This window comes from Somniosus microcephalus, chromosome 2 (assembly GCF_052327205.1).
Source record: "Somniosus microcephalus isolate GS21.2 chromosome 2, FLI_Smic_1.0, whole genome shotgun sequence".
Classification (NCBI taxonomy): Eukaryota; Metazoa; Chordata; class Chondrichthyes; order Squaliformes; family Somniosidae; genus Somniosus; species Somniosus microcephalus.
Genome location: NC_140988.1, coordinates 231,214,801 through 231,233,782, shown reverse-complemented (window position 1 = coordinate 231,233,782; position 18,982 = coordinate 231,214,801). Strand labels below are relative to the sequence as shown.

Genomic DNA, 18,982 nt, shown 5'->3' with positions numbered 1-18,982 from the left:
CTGAATATTTATCTAAATTTATTTATAGTTAAGTTAAATAAAAACTTTAACCATGCAGGAAAGATTTATTAATTTGCAAAAGACTGACGCTAACGTATTGGGACCTCATGGTGACAAATATACAGATTAGTTTCTTAATCGCTGTAACAACTGACCCACCAAGTTTAATGCTGTAATAGAAGACATAGGCCTAGAAATTCAGTTGTTTGCGCCAGCCGCTAGCGCCTTAGGAGGAGGAGATGTGGGGTGCTAAGCGGCTAGCGCCCGGGCGCAGCGCGATCTGCGCCTCTCGCCAACTTCAGTTAAGATTTAGCGGCGGCGCCAAGCCTTTGCGCGCGCTCAGCTGCGCGCGCAGATCCTGACGTCATTTCATGGTGCAACGCCCTTTGTGCACCCCAAACCGGAAATTCAGTGGCGCCGGCCTATTGTGCGCCTGGCGCCCCTAGCGACTGGTAGAGGGGAACGGTTCCCAGTCGCTGCGGGGCGCGGGGGGCGCTAATTAAAGGGCACTCCTCCTGCAGTAGAAATGACAGCCATTTTGCACCACTCCTTCTTTGTGAGAGACGGATCTTTGGAGAGAGACAAAGGTAGAGAGCTTTCTGGTTTGGCTCAACACTCGCACAGGTACTTGTGGCTTCAGGCCACAGCTTTGCACTTGTCTTTAACTTCAGAGCCATAGCATTGATTGGAAACATATAATGGGGGCTGCAATGGGTGGAAACGTTGGGCTTCTCCATTGCATTCAAAGGGCTCAGAGACGCTGTGAGAGTGCCAGTCATGGCCAGACGGAGAAGGGGCAACAGGCGTCGGCAAAGGAGGCCTTACCCACCCAGGGTATACCGCCAGCAGTTCTCATATCTGAACATGTCTGACGAGCAGTGTGTTTGGAGGCTGCAATTCAGAAGGGTGGTGGTCACTGAGATCTGCCACCTGCTTCACGGAGATCTGCAGCCACAGCTGAGGAGCAGGACGTCTGTCGGTGGCAGTGAAGGTGACGGTGTCTCAACTTCTATGCCACCGGCTCCTTCCAATCCGCTACTGGGGACATTTCCAACATCTCCCAGTTTGCAGTACATTGCTGCATCCGCCAGGTGACCAATGCCCTTTTCAGGAGACGTCGGTTCATCTCCTTCTCCATGACCGTTGACAAGCAGCAACAGCGTGCAATGGGCTTTGCAGCATTCGCGGGCTTCCCCATGGTGCAGGGCGCCATTGACTGCACGCATGTGGCTTTGCGGGCACCTCTAGAGAATGCCGAGGATTACCGCAACCGGAAGGGCTACCATTCGCTCAACGTGCAGTTGGTGTGTGACCACAGGCAGCTCATCCTAGCTGTCAATGCCCGCTTTCCAGGCAGCAGCCACGATGCCTTCATCCTGCGCCAGACCTCTGTGGCAGACATGTTCCAGGCCCAGCCTCACCCACGAGGATGGCTTCTCTGGGACAAAGGCTATCCTTTGTGCACCTGGCTGATGACCCCGCTCCGTGCGCCCTGCACCCCTGCTGAAGAGGGATACAATGACAGCCATCAAGCAACCAGGAACATCATTGAGCAAACAATCGGCGTCCTGAAGCAACGGTTCCGCTGTCTGGATCGTTCCGGAGGAGCCCTAAAGTACTCGCCTGAGCGAGTCTCCCATTTCGTTGTCGTGTGCTGCATGCTGCACCACCTGGCTATCCGCAGGACTCAGCCACTGCCACCAGACATTGGAGGACCACCGGAGGAGGAGGAGGACCAGCACAGGAGGGAGGCAGAAAGTGCAAGGGCCGCCCGTCGGCAGCTTATTGCACGTCGGTTCTAGGCCCCCTCTCAGGGAATGGCTTGTGCCAATGGCACAAGATGAATGTCGCCGCTCCACAAGCCCTCAGCCGAGCAGGGCAACCAGGACTTCCAAAAGAAAGCATGGACAGTGCGATTTCAGAAAATGTATTACTTTGATACCTCTCTGCCCTTCCCACATAACAAACTAAAGGAGAGAAGCCCCCCCCCCCCCCCCCCCCCCAAAAAAAAAACAAATGGACCAGTCTCGGCCTTTCCAAAAAAACAAATAGACCAGTCTTGGCCTTTCCAAAAAAACATATAGACCAGTCTCGGCCTTTACAAGTAAAACAAAGACACCAGTATTGGCCTTTACAAGTGAAACAAAACATTTGGCCACACCTTCTACTTTTTCCCCCCGCGAGGGTGATGCGTTTCGCATCCGTGACTGGCCCCTGCCTGCCCTGCAGCTCCTCCTCAAATGGGACCCCAGTGGCTGCAGCAAGGCTGGGGGAAGGCTGCTGAGGGTCAGATGGCGAGACGGCAGATGCCCTGGGGGGGGGGGGGTCGGCCTGGACCAGCTCTGGGCCTGGAGGGGCCGGCTGCTGACTGCTCCAACTCTGCTTGGGCGGCAGCAGTCTGTCCAGCGGCTGGTGGCAGCTGCAATGGAGGAGTGACAGTTTCGGCTGCAGGAATGCTGCCAACCTGACAGATCACAGGTACTCCCTGGTCGCCTGATACATTGGCACTCGCACAGGCCAGCACTGCAGCATGCGCAGCAATCTGCTGAAGCACAGACTGCTGGGCTGCTGCGGCGCGGCGAGTGCCCTGGCGATGCCTGGCCGATCCAGCGAGGGTGGCAGCAGTTAGTGCCCGTGTGGCCCTGGTCTGTGTCCGCATGACACCAGCCAGTGAATGCACGGCACGACTGAGCACTTGGCTAGAAGCCGCCTGTGCTGCCGCGAAGTCCTGCAGACTCCTGGCCTGTGCTGCACTGAATTGTTGCAGACTCCTGGCCTGTGCTGCACTGAATTGTTGCAGACTCCTGGCCTGTGCTGCACTGAATTGTTGCAGACTCCTGGCCTGTGCTGCCCCGAATTCCTGCACACTCCTTGACAGTGACACTATGGAGTCAGGCATCCTTGCCACTGCAGCCATGAGCTCAGTGTGCCTGCGCTCAGCCTGGGCGGCCATTTCCGCTAGGAGCCGCACCTCCTCTGCGCTCACCGTAGCAGGACTCGAGGCCGCACTCACCCTCTGGGGAGAAGGCCGCTGAGCTTCCCCACCCCTCCCGCGTTGCTGCAGCCCGCTGTGCCCCGGAGCTTCACTCTCCTCCGACCCTTCCCCCCTGCTCCCCTCCAGGGAAGACGTGTCCCCATCATCGCCATGGGCTGCCTCAGCTGAGGGTGGCACTGATGGTCCGGCTTCCTCTTCCTCCTCCTCGCCCTCCGATTCACTCACAGTGCCAGCTTGAGGGCCCGCCGCCTCCACCTGGCGATTCAGCATCTGAAAGCAGGGAGGCACAAGAGTTGCTTTAGAGTGAGGACAGGGCGGCAGCGAGGGAGGCATGAGTGCTGCTATGCACTGCATTGGTCCGACAGTGGCAAAGGATGCTGTTCTGAGGCGCAAGTGGAAAGAGAGGTCAAAAAGGTGATGCCCTTACCATTGGGGCCCACAACAGGGTCGGCATCTCCACTGGCGATGGGGCCAATCAGCCGGCCTGACATAATGCGCTCCACACGCTGCTCCAGGTCGGAGAGCTGTTTGAAGTCAGGATGGCCTCCCCCGGTCTCACGCTGCTGCCTTCGGTTGTGCGCCACCTTGCCCTGCAAGAGAAAGGACGGCCTCTAAGTACAGTGTGAAGCCCTGATCTTGTCTGCACTGCCTCCCATGGTGGACTAGCCCTGACAGTGTGTAAAGTCCTGAATGTGCAAGTGATTTTCATGACAGTCCCATAGCTGCTGGATGATGGCTGGGCATTAGGGCTTTCAGGTCCCTTTGCCCATAAACTGAGGTGCACATGCAGGGATGAGGAGGACACTGGAAAGGGTACTCACCCTGACAACCCGAGTGAGGTCGTTGAACTTTTTTCGGCATTGTACAGGAGTCCTGGCAACCACGCTGTTGGAGGTCACCCTGTTTGACACCTTCCTCCAGGCTTTCCGATAGGTGCTGGGCAGCAGCCTCCTGCCACCTTCAGGGAACAGAACATGGTGCCTGCGCTCCACTGCGCCAACCAGCACCCTCCGGTCACCCTCGCTGAAGCGCTGCGCTCTCTCCCTGGCCTTCTCCATTGTCCTGGGCGTTGTACAGATCAAGCAGCAGTGGTCAGGGCTGCAGTGTGCAGGGCGTGGCAGCCAAACAAATCCACCCTCCCCCTTTAAGAGCTCACCGGCGCCAGAGTGTCTGCCTTCAATCAGCAACTCGCCGCACCTGCGCTGCGCCCGCCCTCGGGGGTATCGCCCCGGGCCGCCGGCTTAGCGCCTAATGATAGTCGTGCATCGCCTGTTTTAGCGCAGCAGCAACCTCTTGGGGCGATGCCACTGAATATCGGCGAAGGTGGCGCTAAGTTGCGCCGGGCGCAAACTTTAGCAGCCGCCCGGCTGTAGCGCCCCAAACGTGGCTATACTGAATTTCTAGGCCATAGAGCTAAACCTCAAAGCTCACTGCTTTATTTAAATCGGCTTTATTCCTTATTCCATTATAAAATAGTTGAACCATTGTTTGATAAACAAGTAGAACGTAACAAAAACATACTTGTTGGGGGAAGATTCTCTTTGTTCACTACTTATAGCAAAATCGTTATTTATAAATACGTTTATGATTTTGCTACAAGTAAGACGCAAAGAAAATCTCTCTACCTTCTTCCCCTGCCCCACTGCTAGTATTGAGCAATCATTAGCTGAAGCCAGATGCTTTTGTATGGTGTGGGGAAGGCAGGTCATGTGATCAGTACCTTCCTGTTCTAAGGCCACCTTTGCTTGCTCTGTAAACTATAATCCCATTAGAAGTTGGTCAAACTTGACCCAGTTAAATTATTTTTCTTTTTAACTGTAGACTTGTTTGATAACTACATGCAACAAGATGCACATGAGTTTTTGAACTACCTGCTGAACACCATCGCTGACATCTTGCAGGAAGAGAAGAAGCAAGAGAAACAGAATGGGAAATTGAAGAATGGAAATGCGAATGAAATAGAAGAGATCAACAAGCCTGAACCCACCTGGGTGCATGAGATCTTTCAAGGAACACTCACTAATGAGACAAGATGTCTCAACTGTGAAACGGTAAGCAAAGGTTTTAAGAAAATTTACCTATTTTCTTTTTGATCATTTTGTCGATGTTTTCTGCTTCTCAACACTGCTTCATTCCCAGCTGTGGATGAGGGACTGAGGAGAGAGTCTTTCTTTGCTCTACCTGTGTGTGCGTGTCTGTCTGTGTCTCCTCTGCTCTGTATCTACCCCGATACTAGTTTCCAGCCTCTTGGTTAAGATCAAGTCTGATATTTTTCCCAGACAATTAAGATTATGAATTCAACAGAAATTTCTCAGCATTTCTAAAGCACAAGAGTAACTCTGATTGTAGCTGAATTGTAATATTTTATCACATAATACAATTTTTATTTTGGCTTAAAGAATTAAGGGGAATTTATTTAAAGAATATAAATTTTAACTTTTTCCTGAATTGTTCAAACCCCACTCCAGAGCTAAGAGAGTGTTGGGCTGTCAGAGGAGCTGTCCTTTGGCTAAAATGTTAAACTGAGGTTCAGGTGGATGTTGAAGATCCCTTAACATTAATCAAGGAAAAACTGGGAGTTCTCTCAGTGCCCTGGCCAATGTTTTTTCCTTTAAATACCAGTACCAACTAATACCGATTAACTGGTCATTTATTACATTGCTGCTGTGGGACTTTGCTGTGCACAAAATGATTGCAGTCATATGTAGGCGAATGTTGCATTCATAGCACTTCATGTGAAATAAAGTGTTTTGGGACATTGCAGAGATGTGATGAGGTGCAATATTTATGCCTTTTATCCTCACTTCTTCCTTATGAGGCCACGGACGTTCCTTGTATCAGAATAAAGATAGAAGATAATTTTATCAATAAAGGAAGTCGGCACAAATGTTCTGCAGGCTTGTTTTCTGTACATTCATTGAAAATTTAAGATTGAATATGATTTAATCTTTCCATGAAAGTTTTGTGACAATTATCTGCCCTTTATCTCTTCTTCATCCATTTTGTGTTTTTGGCCTGGACTTTGTTTTCTTTCAATCAAATTGTAGAAAATGTCAGCACTAAATGTTGATACTTTTAAGTGCAAAGCTTGCCTTGATAATCTGCCCAAGGTACAGAATGTTGTATCCTGCCATAGCGCATCAGCCAAGTTTTTTACATTTTTAGATGTGCATTGATTTTTTTTTTTTAAGTTTGCTATTGTAGATACTTGGTGGAGTGATGGACTTCAAGCTTCAATGTTGAATACTAAAATGAATACACAAATATTCAAATGACCTGTAATTGGATCTACAGTGTCATACTGTGTACAGCTTTGGTCTCCTTACCTAAGGAAGAATATACTTGTCTTGGCGGCAGTGCAGCAAAGGTTTACCAGATTGATTCCTGGGATGAGGGGGTTGTCCAATGAGGAGAGATTGAGTAGATTGGGCCTGTACTCTTTGGAGTTTAGAAGGATGAGAGGTGATCTCATTGAAATGTATAAAATTCTTAAGCGGGCTTGACAGGGTAGATGCTGAAAGGCTGCTTCCCCTGGCTAAAGAGTCTAGAACTAGGGGGTCATAGTCCCAGGATAAGCGGTCAGCCATTTAGGACTGAGGGGAGGAGAAATTTCTTCACTAGAGTGCTGTGAATCTTTGGAATTCTCTACCCCAGGGGGCTGTGGATGCTCAGTCGTTGAGTATATTCAAGACTGAGATCGATAGATTTTTGGCCACTAAGGGAATCGTGGATATGGTGGAAGTTGAGGTAGGTCATCCATGATCTTATTGAATGGCGGAGCACGCTCGAGGGACTGTATGACCAACTCCTGCTCCTATCTCTGATTATAGAATCTTACAGTACCGAAGGAGGCCATTCGGCCTGTTGTGCTTGTGCCGACTCTTTAAAAGAGCTGTCCAATTTAGTCACACGTCCCAGCCTTTTCCCCATAACCCTGCAAATTAGTCCTCTTCAAGTTCATGTCCAATTGCCTTTTGCAAGTTCCTATGGAATCTGATTCCACCACCCTTTCAGGTAGTGCGTTCCAGATCTTAACAACCCTCTGGAAAAAATTTCTCCTTATTTCTCCTCTAATTCTTTTGCCAATTATTTTAAATCTATGACCCCTGGTTACCATCCCACTTGCCAGAGGAAATAGAGCAAGTAGGGAGAAACTATCAAAATTCTGCATAATTTTGAATCATCATCTTGAGCAGTCCCTCGGAACTGAGGATGACTTGCATTCACACTAAAAATGAGTTCCCAGGTGACTGATGAGTCTCTGAATTTTGAATACCTCGATTAGGTCTCCCCTTAATCTTCCCTACTCTAAGGAGAACAATCCCAGCTTCTCCTTTCTCCCCACATAACTGAATTCCCTCATTCTGGTAAACCACCTCCTACTCTCTTCTGGACCTTGACATCCTTCCTAAAGTATGGTGCCCAGAATTTTACACAATACTCCAGGTGTGGTCTCACTAATGATTTGTAAAGGTTTATCATGACTTTCTTGTTTTTGTTTTCAATGCCCCTATTTACAAAGCCAAGTATCCCATACGCTTTCTTAACCTTTCTGTCGAAGTATATTTTGACTTAATTTTACTCCATAATGGGTATTCTACAGGTTAGCAGCAAAGATGAAGATTTTCTGGATCTTTCAGTTGATGTAGAACAGAACACATCAATTACACATTGCCTCAGGTAAGTGGTGATCAGATCAATATCTGGAAAATTGTATACATAAAGCTGTCTTTTTAAAGCAATAATTTTGACTCGAATCGAGGCCTACAGTGGCAAGTATTTTTTTTAAAGGGACATTTCTCTCCTTTCCTCTTCAGCTTTTCAAAGTATTACTTGGTAGAAGCTTGGAAAAACAAACGGGAAACCTGAATTCCCTATTCTGCAGAGTGGACATTCTGAAGGGGATGTCCCTGTTCTGATTCGGACTCGTTCTGGATATTTTCCTTGTGCCTAATAGAAAAGTCTGCTTCCAGAGGCAAGCCCTCCCTTCCCATGAACTAAAATATGACCTTATGTCGAAGCAAGTTGGGATAGTCGGCCTCAGGGCAAACAATAAAACCTTTCTACTGCTAAAGTATCCACTGGCATTGGATCTTGCTGTATGCTCCTGATCTCTACAACTTTGTTCATCCCTGTTTGGCATAAAAATAAAACAAAAAAGGTGACCCAACCGTGGCTAACAAGGGAAATTAGGGATAGCATAAGATGCAAGGAGAGGACATATAATTTGGCCAGAAAAAGCAGCAAACCTGCGGATTGGTAGCAGTTTAGGATTCAGCAAAGGAGGACAAAGGGATTAATTAAGAGGGGGAAAATAGATTGAGAGTAAGCTTGCAGGAAACATTAAAAACTGACTGTAAAAGCTTCTATAGATATGTGAAGAGAAAAAGATTGGTGAAGTCAAGCATAGGTCCCTTGCAGTCAGAATCGGGGGAATTTATAATGGGGAACAGAGAAATGGCTGACCAATTAAATTCATACTTTGGCTCTGTCTTCACAAAGGAGGACACAAATAACCTCCCAGAGATGTCTGGGAACATCGGGTCTAATGAGAGGGAGGAATTTTATGAAATCAGTATTTGTAGGGAAATGGTGTTAGGGAAATTGATGGGATTGAATCCCCAGGGCCTGATCATCTCCATCCTAGGGTACTTAAGGAAGTGGCCCTAGAAATAGTAGATGCATTGCTGGTCATCTTCCAAAACTTTATAGACTCTGGAACAGTTCCCATGGATTGGAGGATAGGTAATGTAACCCCACTATTTAAAAAGGGTGGTAGAGAGAAAACGGGGAATTATAGACCGGTAAGCCTGACATCGGTAGTGGGGAAAATGCTAGAGTCCATTATAAAAGATGTAATAGCAGAGCACTTGGAAAACAGTGACAGGATCGGACAAAGTCAACAAAAGGTCAATCATGCTTGACTAATCTACTGGAATTTTATGAGGATGTAACTGGTAGAATAGATAAGGGAGAACCAGTGGATGTGGTGTATTTGGACTTTCAGAAGGCTTTCGATAAGGTCCCGCATAAGAGATTAGCGTGCAGAGTTAAAGCACACGGGATTGGGGGTAAGGTACTGTCTTGGATAGAGAACTGGTTGGCAGACAGGAAGCAAAGAGTTGGAATAAACGGGTCTTTTTCCAAGTGGCAGGCAGTGACTAGTGGGGTACCGCAGTGATTGGTGCTAGGACCCCAGCTATTCACAATATATATATATAAATGATCTAGACGAGGGAACTAGATGTAATAACTCCAAGTTTGCAGACGACCTAAAGCTGGGTGGGCGTGTGTGCTGTGAGGAGGATGCAGAAAAACTCCAGTATGATTTGGGTAATTGGGCAGATGCATGGCAAATGCAGTATAATGTGGATAAATGCGAGGTTATCCACTTCGGTGGCAAAAACAGGAAGACAGATTATTATCTGAACGGCAATAGATTGGGAAAAGGGGAAGTGCAATGAGACCTGGGTGTCCTTGTTCACCAGTCGCTGAAGGTAAGCATGCAGGTGCAGCAGGCAATTAAGAAGGCAAATGGTATGTTGGCCTTCATAGCGAGAGGATTCGAGTACAGGAGCAAGGATGTCTTGCTGCAGTTTTACAGGGCCTTGGTGAGACCACACCTTGAGTATTGTGTGCAGTTTTGGTCGCCTTATCTGAGGAAGGATGTTCTTGCCATGGAGAGAGTGCAGTGAAGATTCACCAGACTGATACCTGGGATGGCAGGAATGACGTATGAGGAGAGATTGGGTCGATTAGGCTTATATTCGCTAGAGTTTAGAAGAATGAGAGGGGATCTCATTGAAACTTATAAAATTCTAACAGGACTGGACAGACTAGATGCAGGAAGGATGTTCCCGATGGCCGGGGAGTCCAGAACCAGGGGTCACAATCTAAGGATAAGGGGTAAGCCATTTAGGACTGAGATGAGGTGGAATTTCATCACCCAGAGAGTGGTGAACCTGTGGAATTCTCTGCCACACAAGGCAGTTGAGGCCAATTCATTAAATATATTCAAGAAGGAGTTGGATATATTTCTTGAGGCTAAAGGGATATAGGGAGAAAGCAGGGACAGGGTACTGAATTTGGATGATCAGCCATGATCTCATTAAATGGCGGAGCGGGCTCGAGGGGCCGAATGGCCTACTCCTGCTCCTATCTTCTATGTTTCTAACTGATGGACAATTGGCACTCTGACAAACCATATATTTCAGGCTGGACACTGAAACGAGTTTTTTGAGTAACGTAATGAGCAATAAAGGAAGGAGCAGGTTGGCTAATTTACAAAACTTCACTTAACATTCCAAACAACAAATACCTTGAAACTTTAGTGGTTCTCAGCAATAACTTTTGCAGCTTAAGTTCTGATGGAATGCTTTTGTGTCTTTTGGCCTCTGCCTGTATAGTGATACAATGAGAAGTAGACTGGTGAACTAGGGAAAGAATGCCATACTTCTGCACACTTTCAAGCAGCTTCCAGCTGAAAAATTATTAATCAAAATGAATTTAAGGTACCTGGGTAACACCCCCCCGCCCCCCCCCCCCCCTCCTCCTGTATTAAGTAGAGCTGTGAGCCTGGTAAACAAGATATTACAGCTACAGGCTCTTTAAAGATCTGGTATAATAACAAATTAAATAGGCTATAAATATGGGGAGGTCACCTCTTCGTAAGATCCCTATTGATAGTTTGATTACCTGGAATAAAAACAGAAATTACTGGAAACACTCAGCAGGTCAGGCCACATCTGTGGAGAGAGAAACAGTTAACGTTTCAAGTCGATGACCTTTCATCAGAACTGGAAGATGTTCGAGATTTAACAGTGCAGAGCCAGGGTGAAAGGGGTGGGGGAGGAAAGAACAAAGGGAAAGGTCTGTGGCGGCGTGGAGGGCAGGAGCGATGAAATGACAAATGGGATGATGGTGCAAGGCGATAAGGGATGATAATTGGACAAGTACAGAAACAAAAGATGGGTCCAGAGGAGCTGTAAATAGTTACAGCAGAACCATTACCAGCACCTGCTGTCTGAGAAAATGGGAGCAGTGGTTATGATCCAAAGTTTGCTGAACTCAGAGGCCAGAAGGCTTTAAAATACATTATCGAAAGATGAGGTGCTGTTCCGCAAGTTTACGTTGAGTTTAATTGTAAGTGTCGGAGGTCAAGGAGAGAGAGGTAGGAGTGGGATGGAGTATTAAAGACTTAAATTAAACCTGCTGAGTGTTTCCAGGACTTTGATTTTATTTCAGATTTCCAGCATCCATAGTATTTTGCTTTTGTTTTGATTACCTGGGTAGGCTATAAATCTTTTCTTGCTTGTTGAACAATAGGATGAGAACTTCCATTCTACATAGCTGGCTGCAGTCCTGCATATACCCTCAAATGTAATTAGACATCATAGAAGAAAACAAACTGAAAAGTTACACAATTTCCATAGATATGAGTCACTGATGGTGGGAGTCCTGGTCCAGATAATGTATGTTCCATCTAGACGGGCTGCTCTTGGCATGCAGTGACCAGTTTAAAGTGACCACAATATGAGTATAGCTACATACCTCCCCTGCCTCACCAAAAAAATGGGATTCCTATCTTGTTGTACAGGACAGCCCTCTGATCTGTCAGTTTCACCCCCCTCTCCGCTGCCTGACATTGTTCTAGTGTGTCTACTCTGCAAGCAGCTTTCTTAAATTGGTGTTCACTGATTTCTCCAGAGGATCCCAACAATGACCAAGATCATTAGAAAAATAATAATGCCAGGCATGACGCTGAGCCATACCATCCAGGAAGATCCTAGGGTTCTGTCTGACTTAACTGATCACAGCCAGAGCAGAGGTGCAAAGGTTCTATGTTTGTGTTCAACATCCCTGGAGGAGGTGGAATCAGACAAGAATCCTGCTGTTTCTCCCTTTTCCTGTCCCTCCCCTAACTCCTCCTGTTGAAAAGTACATTTAGGGAAGGTGGAATCAGGCTGGGATCTAATTGCCGAGTGGAAAAATATGTTTTTTCTTCTGTCCTTTCCACTCCCCATCCCCATGGAGAAATGCTTGACTTCCAGTTGGTGTCTTTACTCCACCCCCATTAGATTTGTGTCTAAGGTCAGGAACTTGCCAGTGTTTGGGATCACGAGTGTGAATCCTGTAACCAGCATCTTAATACCGCACATTGCTACAGCGGTGAACTTTACCACGCTGTCCTACTTTCTTTTACTGTTTACTGAACTTCTGTTTCAAATCCCGATGTCTTTTTCAAGTGATTGAATTGCCATTAATCTGTTGCTTGAATCTACCTGTACAGTTTTTTTTTAAAAAGCCATGTAAAACTATCATGATTTTTTCAGTGTTTTACAAATATTTGTGCACTGTAATTTTTGCAACTTTAATTTGCAGAGATTTCAGCAATACAGAAACACTGTGCAGTGAACACAAGTATTATTGTGAAACATGTTGCAGTAAACAGGAAGCCCAGAAAAGGTGAGCATATAACAGGTGTACAACCAGTAATTCATCATTGTATCTACAAATTTCATAAGAGATTATAAATTCCTTTCACTAATTTGAATATCTTTTTGTTCTGTGGGTGATTTTTTTTTTAAAGAACATCTTTTAGAAGACAAAACTGCCAAATAGCAAATTAAAATGCTATGCAGTGCATAACCAAGGCTAGGTATTGATTAAAACAATTGAAAACATAGCTATATTAAGCTTATAAGGGAGGTGGGAATCAAATGACTATTTTGTTTGTCAGTAATCCATAACCATATGAATAGAAAGAAAGAATACCTGCATTTATAGTGTTATCACAACCTCACATGCCCAAAGCGTGTCGTATACAATTAATTACTTTGAAGTACAGTCACTGTTATGTGGACAATACTTTCAAATGACTCTTCATCATTAAGCATTCAGCAGTTACTGTATTCCATGATCCATGGCATTAGTTTGTGTGATTTACCAGTTCACACATGTCACTCTTCCAGGTGAAATTTTTCCTGTTACCTGCTGTATTACTCTGCAAAATGTATTTGGCTAGGGTGCCAATTAATGCAGAGGCTCCACTGATCATCCACTGGAACTGGAGCCAACATTTCTTCATGCATGAAGGTTTCTTGCTTTTTGTCTTTTGCAACTAATCCCCCATGTCTGGACTTTTTTGACAATAGTGAAATTAGTTATTCATAGTTTCATTTAGTGCCTAAAAGTGTCACGTTGGTTTGTTTTGAAAGACCACTGGATGACGAGCAGTGTTTTTTTTAATATAAACCTTTCTATACTGGTTTTGTCTTTGGTTGACAGAATGTGTGTGAAGAAGCTACCCATGATCCTTGCGTTACATTTGAAGAGATTCAAATACATGGAACAATTACATCGATACACAAAACTCTCTTACCGAGTGGTGTTTCCACTGGAGTTGAGGCTGTTTAATACATCAGGAGATGCTATTAATTTGGACCGCATGTATGATCTGGTGGCTGTTGTTGTTCACTGTGGCAGGTTTGTTTTAGGAAAGATTTTTCATTAACTGCATCTGAACCAGTTATTATAGCAACCTAACTATATTATCGTAACTTAGAATGGGTTTCATAAGTGAGAAACTGTATTTGGAATAGTACAACAGAGTGAAACTTCTTTAAAAGAATAAATAATTTACTGCAGAATTTAATGCTGGAAATCCAAAAACAGAAAAAGCTGCAAATACATAGATCAGACAGCATCTGTAGAGAAGCAGTCAGTCAGTCGACTCTTCAGGTCTAAGGGTGAAGCTTCTAATTTGCTAAACTGATTAAAGTCTGCCACTGTGGTTATGTGAATAACTAAAAAGTAAACTCTACCATAAAATGACTGTCATGCATTTTAGAGTGTAGTTATTACTTGCATGAAATATTCATGATGTCCACTCTGTTTGAGAAACCATACATGAGGATGTATGTGCTTGTAACAATTAGATATTTCCTTGAGTTCAGCATCACTGGCCACTCACTTAACTGTGCCCTTACTCCATATGACTCAATGGAGGTAATTTTAACATTTGATGGTGTAAAATGGGTGCTCAGTGCCATTATTTACACAGCCCGATCTTCCTTTCCATTGCAGGTGGCTGATCTGTTATCACCCTTTTTTACATTATTGCCAAATGTTTAAATTCCTCCCAGTGTGCCTTTACTTACTCAATATTTAGGTAAGTGTCAGAAGCTCTGGGTCAAACAGGGAATTTTTGTCACCATTCCTGGGCTTACTAGACAGATTTATTAATCAGTAAGCTGGCAAATGGGCAATATTAAATACAAACAGTGGATTTACAGTAATTATGGACTTTACTATTCTCTCAATAACTAGCCCTCACTGTAAACTGGACCAAATGCACAGGGCCTGACCCAATCCTGCGTGTTAGTTGGCTGCTGAACTACTCAGAATCTCCCTGTCTAGGATGATTTCAGAATGACTTCTGATTTGGTGCAAGACAGCCCAAGGTATACCTCCAAATCCTTTTGAAGATATTCCAGAAGAAAGGAAATTAAACCTTGTATCTCCAATCTCCTGTACAAAGTCTTTGAAATATGTAGACTTTCTGATTAGATATGTGACAAACCCAAAGTACTGGATAGTATTTATTATTTTTGCAATAAATGCTAAACACTCCATTTGCTATACAGTATGCCAAGCAATCTGTTCAATAAGTAGAAGGGGGAAAAAAACTAGTGGGCTTTTAAAACTGGATGATTTTACTTGATCAATCGCGCCAATCATCCTGATTTGACTATTTCAATGACTGAACACTTAAGTCCCATTTTAAATTTTTTTTTTTTAAAACACAATATTTGCCTATTTCCTTCCCCCCACCCACACACTATTCCCTCTAGTGCAAAATAGGAGTAAATATAATCAGGGCCTTAGTTTTCTGAAACCAAACAGCAACACTTTTTGTCAAAATCAAAAACATAGAATGAAGAGGGAAAACTGGAAATGCTGGGAAACCTGCAAGTGGTGGAAATACACAACTGGTCAGTCAGCATCTCTGAAGAGAAAAGACAAGTTATGACATTTTGGGTGTGTACCCTTCATCAGACTGACAATTGGGAAATAACATCAATTACAGAGAGGGAATTAATGGGTTTAATGACTGCAAACATCTTGTGTACAGTTAGATAGAAACATAGAAGATAGGAGCAGGAGTAGGCCATTCGGCCCTTTGAGCCTGCTCCGCCATTCAATGAGATCATGGCTGATCATCCAAGTTCAGTACCCTGCCCCTGCCTTCTCCCTATATCTCTTGATCCCTTTTGCCTCAAGAAATATATCCAATTCTTTCTTGAATATATTTAATGAATTGGCCTCCACCGCCCTCTGTGGCAGAGAATTCCACAGGTTCACCACTCTCTGGGTGAAGAAATTCCTCCTCATTTCAGTCCTAAATGGCTTACCCCTTATCCTTAGACTATGACCCCTGGTTCTGGACTCCCCCGCCATTAGAAACATCCTTCCTGCATCTAGTCTGTCCAGACCTGACACAATTTTATAGGTTTCGATGAGATCCCCTCTCAATCTTCTAAACTCCAGTGAGTATAAGTCCAATCGACACAATCTCTCCTCGTACGTCATTCCTGCCATCCCAGGTATCAGCCTGGTGAATCTTCGCTGCACTCCCTCCATGGCAAGAACGTCCTTCCTCAGGTAAGGTGACCAAAACTGCACACAATACTCAAGGTGCGGTCTCACCAAGGCCCTGTACAACTGTAGCAAGACATCCTTGTTCCTGTACTCGAACCCTCTTGCTACGAAGGCCAACATACCATTTGCCTTCTTAACCACCTGCTGCACCTGCATGCTTACCTTCAGCGACTGGTGCACAATAACACCCAGGTCTCTTTGCACTTCCCCTTCTCCCAATCTATTGCCATTCAAATAATAATCTGCCTTCCTGTTTTTGCCACCAAAGTGGATAACCTCACATTTATCCACATTATAGTGCATTTGCCATGTTTCTGCCCAGTCACCCAACCTGTCCAAATCGTACTGCAGTTTCACGACATCCTCCTCACAGCTTACCCTCCCACCCAACTTTGTGTCGTCTGCAAATTTGGAGATATTACATCCAATTCCCTCGTCCATCATTAATATATATTGTGAACAGCTGGGGTCCTAGGACCGATCCTTGCGGTACCCCACTAGTCACTGCCTGCCACTCGGAAAATGACCTGTTTATTACAACTCTATTCTTTCTGTCCGCCAACCAGTTCTCTATCCAAGTCAATACCTTGCCCCCAATCCCATGTGCCTTAATTTTACACGCTAATCTCTTATGTGGGACCTTATCGAAAGCCTTCTGAAAGTCCAAATACACCACATCCACTGGTTCTCCCTTATCTATTTTACCAGTTACATCCTCAAAAAATTCCAGTAGATTAGTCAAGCATGATTTACCTTTTGTAAATCCAGGTTGACTTTGTACGATCCTGTCACTGCTTTCCAAGTGCTCTGCTATTACATCTTTTATAATAGACTCTAGCATTTTCCCCACTACCGATGTCAGGCTATAATTCCCCGCTTTTTCTCTACCACCTTTTTTGAATAGTGGGGTAACATTAGCTACCCTCCAATCCATGGGTACCGTTCCAGAGTCAATCGAGTACTGGAAGATGACCGGCAATGCATCTACTATCTCTAGGGCCACCTCCTTAAGTACCCTGGGATGTAGACCATCAGGCCCTGGGGATTTATCGGCCTTCAGTCCCATCAATTTTCTCAACACCATTTCCCTACAAATACTGATTTCTTTCAGTTCCTCCCTTTCATCAGACCCTATGTTCCCCGGCATCTCTGGGAGGTTATTTGTGTCCTCCTTTGTGAAGACAGAACCAAAGTATGTATTTAGTTGGTCTGCTATTTCCTTGTTTCCCATTATAAATTCCCCTGATTCTGACTGTAAGGGACCTACGCTTGACTTCACCAATCTTTTTCTCTTCACATATCTATAAAAGCTTTTACAGTCAGTTTTTATGTTCCCTGATAGCTCACTCTCATATTCTATTTTCCCTTTTCTTAATTAATCCCTTTGTCCTCCTTTGTTGACTCCTAAACTGCTCCCAATCCTCAAGATTATTGCTTTTTCGAGCCAATTTATATGTCCTCTCCTTGGATCTTATGCTATCCCTAATTTCCCTTGTTAGCCACAGTTGAGTCACCTTTTTCGTTTTTTTATGCCAAACTGGGTTGAACAAATTCTGTAGCTCATCCATTCGGTCTTTGAATGTTTGCCATTGCCTATCCACCGTCAACCCTTTGAGTGACATTCCCCAATCAATCCTACCCAACTTGCTCCTCAGACCATCGTAGTTTCCTTTATTTAAATTGAGGACCCTTGTCTCTGAGTCAACTACTTCATTCTCCATCTTAATGAAGAATTCGATCATATTATGATCGCTCCGACCCAAGGGGCCTCGTACAACAAGATTGCTAATTAATCCTTTCTCGTTACATAATACCCAGTCTAAGATGGCCTGATCTCTGGTTGGTTCCTCGACATATTGGTCCAGGAAACCATCCCGTAAACACTCCAGGAATTCCTCCTCCACAGTATTGTTACTAATTTGGTTGGCCCAATCTATATGTAGATTAAAGTCACCCATGATGACTGCTGTGCCCTTATTGCACGCTTCTTTAATTTCCCTTTTAATGCCATCCCCAATCTCTGCATTATTGTTTGGAGGTCTATATACCACTCCTGCTAATGTTTTTTTCCTCTTAGTATTTCTCAATTCTACCCATACAGATTCCACATCATCAGAGCTAATATCCTTCATTACAATTGTATTAATCCCTTCTTTAACCAGTAATGCTACCCCACCTCCCTTTCCTTTTTGCCTATCTTTCCTGAATATCGAATACCCCTGGATGTTGAGTTCCCAGTCTTGGCCATCCTTGAGCCACGTTTTCGTAATCCCAACCAAATCATATTCTTTTACCTCTATTTGCGCAGCCAATTCATCCACCTTGTTACAAATGCTCCTCGCATTAAGACACCAAAGCCTTCAGGCTTGTTTTTTTAACGCTCTTAGACCTATTAGAATTATTATTTACTGTGGCCATGTTTGATGATGCAGAGATATGAAAAAGGACAAAAGAATTTGCAAATAGTGGGTGGTGAAAAGACAAGAAGTTCATACCAACAAAAGTGTAAGAAAATAAAGAAAACTAGAGAAGGCGGAAAAAAATCAGTGCTGCTGGTTGTAAGCCAGTGGGGTGGACCTTTGCCCCCCCCCCCCCCCCTTTAGAGCAGCGAAGGTTAAGGGGAGATTTAATAGAGGTTTTCAAAATCATGAATAGTTTTGATAGAGTAAATAGGAAGAAACTGTTTCCACTGGCAGGAGGGTTGGTAACCAGAGGACACAGATTTAAGGTAATTGACAAAAGAACCAGAGGGGAGATGAGAATTTTGTTTACACAGATCTGCATTGCACTCCCCTTAAAGGGTGGTGGAAGCAGATTCAATAATATCTTTCAAAAGGCAATTGCATATATATTTGAAACTGAATATTTTGCAGGGCTGTGGGGAAAGAACAGGGAAGTGGGACTAATTGGATAGCTCTTTCAAAGAGCGGGCACAGGCACGATGGGCCAAATGGCAGCCTGTGCTGTATGATTCTATGAATAAAAATGTTCAGCCAAGAAATAACTTAATCTGCATTGGATCTCCCTATCCGTGTGTCATAAGAGGAGGTGGATTAATTGGATAACATCTCCCACCAGAAATCCCAGCAGTTCTGTCTCCATTTCTCACATCAGAAGGTGTATTTTCCTTGCCAGCATTACATACTGGTATAAGTAGGCCCATATTGTTGGTTTGTGAAATGCGATTAATCGCAGAGCAATCCATGTGCTGGTCAGAAACTGGTAAATGTCAATTTGCTTATCTTTGGGGTGGGGGAGAGGAAAGACTACTCCCCAACTCGCCCCCCCCCCCCCCCACAGCACCAACCTGCTGCTCTGAAATTCCTC

The 18,982-nt window shown here is 44.8% G+C and overlaps 1 protein-coding gene across 2 annotated transcripts in view; it reads left to right on the top strand.

Annotated features, from left to right (window-relative positions):
- The window catches only part of usp46 (ubiquitin specific peptidase 46), an 87,387-nt gene that overhangs the window by 47,183 nt on the left and 21,222 nt on the right, over positions 1-18,982 (top strand). For both annotated transcript variants that reach the window (XM_085969948.1, XM_085969949.1), the window contains exons 4-7: positions 4,817-5,046; positions 7,599-7,675; positions 12,377-12,460; positions 13,283-13,480. In XM_085969948.1, the coding sequence (XP_085826074.1) occupies positions 4,817-5,046; positions 7,599-7,675; positions 12,377-12,460; positions 13,283-13,480 (589 nt within the window). The remainder of the gene's footprint in view (positions 1-4,816; positions 5,047-7,598; positions 7,676-12,376; positions 12,461-13,282; positions 13,481-18,982) is intronic.